The sequence below is a fragment of the Ciona intestinalis genome, chromosome 10 (assembly GCF_000224145.3).
Source record: "Ciona intestinalis chromosome 10, KH, whole genome shotgun sequence".
NCBI lineage: Eukaryota > Metazoa > Chordata > Ascidiacea > Phlebobranchia > Cionidae > Ciona > Ciona intestinalis.
The window spans coordinates 30146-36492 of record NC_020175.2 but is presented as its reverse complement, the minus strand read 5'-3'; the positions used below and the strand labels follow the sequence as shown (position 1 = coordinate 36492).

At 36.5% G+C, this 6347-nt stretch overlaps 1 protein-coding gene across 4 annotated transcripts in view; it reads left to right on the top strand.

Annotated features, from left to right (window-relative positions):
- The window catches only part of LOC100178802 (transcription elongation factor SPT5), a 16031-nt gene that overhangs the window by 3031 nt on the left and 6653 nt on the right, over positions 1–6347 (top strand). For 2 of the 4 annotated variants that reach the window (XM_018813763.2, XM_009861582.3), the window contains exons 4-12: positions 650–715; positions 1187–1201; positions 2256–2322; positions 2725–2799; positions 3244–3449; positions 3917–4131; positions 4707–4973; positions 5274–5349; positions 5929–6086. In XM_018813763.2, the coding sequence (XP_018669308.1) occupies positions 650–715; positions 1187–1201; positions 2256–2322; positions 2725–2799; positions 3244–3449; positions 3917–4131; positions 4707–4973; positions 5274–5349; positions 5929–6086 (1145 nt within the window). The remainder of the gene's footprint in view (positions 1–649; positions 716–1186; positions 1202–2255; positions 2323–2724; positions 2800–3243; positions 3450–3916; positions 4132–4706; positions 4974–5273; positions 5350–5928; positions 6087–6347) is intronic. The other 2 variants (XM_018813765.2, XM_018813764.2) reach the window with 1 other exon arrangement.

Genomic DNA, 6347 nt, shown 5'->3' with positions numbered 1-6347 from the left:
AAATTAAAAATGTTTGCACACCCGTTTCGTCTTTTTTCTATCCGCCGTGTTCTCGCAAGGTAAACGATGCGGTTAAAATAAAGCGCACGTTTATGTCGTCAATAGATTCGCAACTAGGAATCCAAAGAATGTATTTTCGGCCGGACGTAAGAAAGTTAATTTTCTAAAGATTAATTAAGTTTTATTACATAAAAATAACTCGCCAATAAGCGTCAACGTGTAGAATGACATGTGTCAGGAGAATGTTGCATTGAATAGAGGAAAACTTGGCTTAATGTTCGTTCGGTTCAAACAAAGAGTAAAAAAACTAATTCCTTTGGGTTAAATAACCCAGTGCGCATTGTAGGGTTTAACGCATTGCATTTCAGTGTTGTTTACGAAACAATGCCCTTTGACGCGTTGATTGAAACTCGCATAATACGCATTGTGCGTTATTGGGTTAAAATGGGTTAAACGAGCATAGCTAAATAAAAACAAAACGAATATTGCAAAATAAATACGGTGCATCGCGTATAAGCTATTTCTTCGTAATTTTTATATGAAAACGGTAAATAAACCGGGAGGCGGCGCCTCCCCGCCTCTCCGTAAGTGGGCGCCAGTGCCTGCCACCCTAGGTTTGGTGCATATAAATATGATATCTATGTTACAGATGTTGACGAGGACGGGGTGGACGACGAGGAATGGGAAGACGGCGCTCAAGATATTCTTGACCCAGGTTCGTTTAATGTAGGTGTGGGGTGTTGTAGGTAATATAAGGGTATCACACACCATACGAGTTAGAACATGGCTTTCTTCTTATACACCAGACACGCATGGTGTATTCATACCTCGTGCTCACTGTCGAGTTATAACATGGGTGTCTTCTTATACACCAGACACGCATGGTGTATTCATAAACCTCATGCTCACTGTCCAGTTAAGATACTTTTATGTCTATCTTATGGGTGGGAAACCAAGGGGTTTAATACACTGGTGTTGCACACCATACATGGTGGTTTCATACATGTTATACTCTCTGTAGCCTTGTATGTTTTATAAGATTTCTTTTGCCTTATAATATCCTTATAAAATTGATAATTTTATTTAAGTTTACTTTGATTTATTATAAGTTTAAAAGTTTGCAAATTATTGTTTGTTATAAATATTAAGAAATGACGCCATTTTTGTTTTCATGTTATTTCCATAGATGAGGAATTAGAAGGTACTTGTTTGCTATTAACATAAACATCTTATAACTGCTTGCATAGAAATCATAAACATTTAATTTCCCTTTATATTTTCATCTTAAATTTGAAAACAAAGTTGGCAAAATTCATTTGAAATAAAAATTTCTAAACTCCTGTAAAAAACAATTCATGGTTTCTGCTTATGCTTGCACTTTGTAAAGTAAGACCAATGTTTCTCAACCTTTGACCAAACGAATCACATGATATAAGGTGTGACTCTGCTTAACCTCTGCTCATGGCATTGTTTGTTTCAGTATTTGGAAGCCGTTTGCTGCAAAGTGGTGAATAAAATAACAAACGTAAAAAAGTTTAAACAAATGTAGGTTATTTTATTGATAAATTAATGGGCCAACAGATATTGAGTGTCTTTGAAAGGGGCCACAGACCATGAAAGGTTGAGAAACATTATTTTAGGCTCATTAAAATTTCAGATGAATGTATTGCATTGCTTAAACTAAACATTTCTTTATAAAATCTATATTTTCTTCCTCATTTAATCTTTATTTTTGATTAATTCGTACATTTTGATGATTTGCATGCCTTGATAGATACTAATCCTTAATTTTTAACTTCTGTGTTAGGATTCTTGGGGGAAAAATGAACAACCTGGGCTTTATTAACTTACCACCTGCATTAACACTGGATAAACTTTATCCCTGGTGTATTTGTCCTTATATACAACTTATACATGTTGCTTAAACCGCTTCAAACCAGGTTTCACTGGTTTTGGGGTGATGTGCCAATTCTGCGCTGGCATGTCTCACCATAGAACCTTACCCATATAGATTAGTTCAACAACTTTACTTTGTGTGATCAATGTTTGACTCTGCAGTATGGCTGGCTTCTCTTTACCCTACATTGTCATTATATGTACCTTGGTGCTTTATGCAAGTTTAGGTCCTTATTCATTGGAAATCAACTAACTTTTTATTATAAACAAACATTGTGTTTAACTGCAATAATGCATTCCCTATATTTATCTCACCAACATGTATGCTTTATACAAGATTACCATTGTTTATATTCCAGCTTCAACTGTTGAGAATGTATTGGATGACGACATGTCGGGTGCAAGAAGGTTGCATAATATGTTCAAGTAAGTAGTGATGTTAAGTTAGCTTTATTACATTGCTTCTTAACCCCTGGGTCACCATTTGAATTGATTGGGTCACCTACTACAGTGGTTCACAAATTTGTTTGGTTTTTATTGTACAAATAAATCTGTAGTTTGTGAAATTTATGTTTTTTATATTTTACACAAAATTATGTTGTACTTCAAGAATATTCATCCGACTTTGTTTATGCCAATTGTCTGAGTGTAAAGCTATATTTTGTAACTTATTTTGTAACTTATTAATTTGGGGCAGTTGGTCAACTGTTGACTGCACCCCAGATACTATGGGTTGCGGTAGTACATCACTCATACAGGCTAACAATACATTATCAAAGTGATTTTATTATGTTATTTCTATCTCTAACATAAGATATTTATATTTAGTGACGAACAAGTGGAAGAATTAGGCGAATATTATCGGAAGAAATACGCTACGACGTCATCTGCCTCTAAATCTGGGTAAGTTTATCTAACATTTATTTGCGTAAACCTTATATTAACATCATCTACCTAATGGCAAACATTTTAAAATTGCAATGCAAAAAGAAAGTGTTAAAATACAAATATATATAAATGAGGCCAAGCGCAATATTGAGGTCACACCTTGTATTAACATGTTATCGAACTCACCCTGAATTAAGGAGATAAACAATGTACCCCCACAACAACAACAATAACTGTTAATGCAAACATAAATCTTTTTTTTTAGTAATAGAAAAGGAAAGTATTGAAATGCCAATAAATAAGTAGTTTAACACAGAGCGGTTTCTTTATTTTCTATTAGAAATTTTCCCCAATTTATTACACATTTTTCTAAAAATCAATAAAAATTTAGCTTACTTAATATTATAATGCTGTCAATATTATGACATCACACACCTTTATAATGATGTCACAAACCAGATTATACGGAGACAATGAAGTATCAGACGATATTAGTCAACAACAATTATTACCTGATGTTAAAGATCCGAACTTATGGACAGTCAAGTGCAAACATGGAGAGGAAAAAGCTACAGTGGTTTTGCTTATGAGGAAGTTCATAGCAATGCAGTATGATGAACAACCATTGCAAATCAAGTCGGTCACAGCTCCTGAGGGACTTAAAGGTGAGTATATTACTTGTATTAGTGTTTCCCAATCATTTTTCAACTCAATACAGTTATACCAGTCTTGAATCTGGCATGGTTGTGGTTAAGTGCTTGTAATGTAACTGAAGGATACCTGGTTCAATACTCGACACACACATGCGAATGTGTTTAAAGCAAAACACTTACGTGAAATTGCTCTAATCCAGTTGACAATAATGGGTTGTAGCACCCTGGGTGTTGCGTAATTGCCACCATTTTAAAGTCCCATGCCACGCTACATGACCTCACGCATGCAGTATAGAATATACCCAGCGTTTTCCAACTAAATGATATTACTACGAGTCTACTTTCACTACGACACTACTCGATTTACACCTTTCCAAATAGAAGGTGTTGTTTTATTAGGGCGTTAACTACCCATGCTTTCCACCCTAGATGTTTGAACTTCACAAAAAAATACCTTAACCCATCCCCGCCCCACACAGGTTACATATATGTTGAAGCTATCAAACAAACGCACGTGAAGCAAGCCATTGAAGGGGTAAGCAACTTACGACTTGGATATTGGACGCAAAAGATGGTTCCCACCAAAGAGATGCCCGATGTGTTTAAAGTGTTGAAAGAATTTGATCGAACGAGCCTTAAACCTAAGATGTGGGTGAGGTTGAAAAAGGGTGTGTTCAAGGATGATCTCGCTCAGGTTGGTTTCTTCTTCTTGTTGTTGGTAATTTTATCATTGTTTCTGTGGTGGTGGCCAAACTGGCAAACTCTGGTTTAAGTTTTAGTGCTGTAGCCTTGCCCATATAGGATAAAGCATAGAGGACGTGGTTGTGACTTGCAATACCTAATATCTCTTTCTTATAATGCTTGTTAGTGGTGCATTGTTTTACAAATGTATATTTACTTTATTAGTATAGAGTATAGACAAAGTAGCACTCAGTTTGCAGTTTGCTGGTTCCCCCTTTTCATTTTCATGCGTAAAGTGTCTATCTATATTAATTGTGGCTCTCTTATGACACAGAACAAGCATATTAGGATTTGAATTTTATTGCACGTTAGGAGTTTTGTTTATAGACGTAAATTGGGGTAATGGGCCAACTATGACCTGAATCCAAGATTCCCAGAACCCCTGAAATATCTTGTCTCACTTAAATCACTTTTGCACCCATTTCCATAAAAATATACAAGACCTAGGTTGTTGAAATGCGCAAACACTGGCCTACACCCCAGGACACGTAGAATCCCACACTGTACAAGTTATTATTATTGTCACAGATTGATTACATCGAGCAAAGTCAGAACCAAGTCACTTTAAAGTTAATTCCACGAATTGACTATAGTCGTCCACGTGGTTCAAACCGAGGTAGTTACGATAAAGAGAAACGTAAACTACATAAACGACCGCCACAAAAGTTGTTCGATGTCGATGGTATACGAGCTATTGGCGGTGAAATATCAACAGACGGCGACCATCTTGTTTTTGAGGGGAATCGCTTCAGTAGGAAGGGGTTTCTCTACAAGAACTTTACTTTGAACACAATTGTAAGTACGTGTGATGTTTACTTTTGTAGCACTATGGGTGTTTGGATGTTGGGCTAACTTCGGGCCAAATGTCAGGTCTCTGTCATGGAACCTCACCCTTATTGAATCTCTGTTATTGAGTGAATAAACTACCTCAGGGGGGTCCAGGTGGTAGCACCCTGGGTGTTGAAGTAGTAGACCTACATCGTGTATAAACCCACATAATTTTTTTATATCATTATGTGTTTATTGTTTTATGCATAAATGATTTCTGATTGTTTGAGATTATGACATCATTGATTAATAATTATGACATCACAGTGTGTTGACGGGATCAAACCAACGTTATCAGAGCTGGAGAAATTTGAGGAACAACCAGAAGGTTTAGATATTGAATGTAAGTTGAAGGGTTGATATTTATTCGTATTCAACTTCGTGTGTAATGCTTTTGCGGTCACTAATGGGTTGTCCAAATTGTAAGCCATATCAAAACAAAAATCATACACAAAGTTGAAAAGTGTGGTAACTCGTAAGCACACAAGGAAAAAAAAATGGTGCCAACAATATGACTGCGATGCGGTGTCGCGGCACCGTTCACACCGGACTTAAATGGACTTTCTGGGTGTTGGGGTAATGGCCCAAATCTGGCCTATATCCCTGGTCCTTGACAAGGACCTCACCCATAAAGAATAAAATAGATTATGTGTAATAATGCTGGTAAGGGCACGACTCAGACTAGAATTCTAGGTCAAAGGCTCACCATCATTCTAGTATAGAATCCATAATGAGAAAGAGATAATATTTTGCTTAAAATGGAAGTCTTTTGTTTAATTGGAACACATTGCACAATTTTTTCAACATAATCTCACTCCATTATATATCTTGTCGAGTTCGATCCTGGTGTATTGTTCACATTAAATGATAAATTAATATTTTTACTTTGGTTTCTGATTGTTTGCTCTTTACCCCACCCCAGTGGTAACGGAAAGTGGCAACAAATCTGAGAAATCGAGTCGTTTTGCCCCGGGAGATAGCGTCGAGGTGGCTGAAGGTGAATTGATCAACTTACAAGGCAAAGTTATAAGTGTGGTTGGTGCGAAGGTCACCATGATGCCGAAACATGAAGAACTTAATGTAAGTTGGTGGTTTATGGGTGTTGGGGTAATGGGTAACTCTGGTCCTACTTACATGTACAAATTTTCTTTTTCTTATGTTTCTATGTTAATTAAAGTAAACTCTTGTCAATAGTGTTTTAAAAACATGTTTTCATTTAGTGTTTGTCTGATTTTTACCTTTTTTATTGTATTGTCCGGTGCCATGGTGTAGTGGTTAGCGTGCCTGCCTGTAACCCAGAAGGTAATGGGTTCAAGGCTCGACGCTGCTACCATTGTGGGC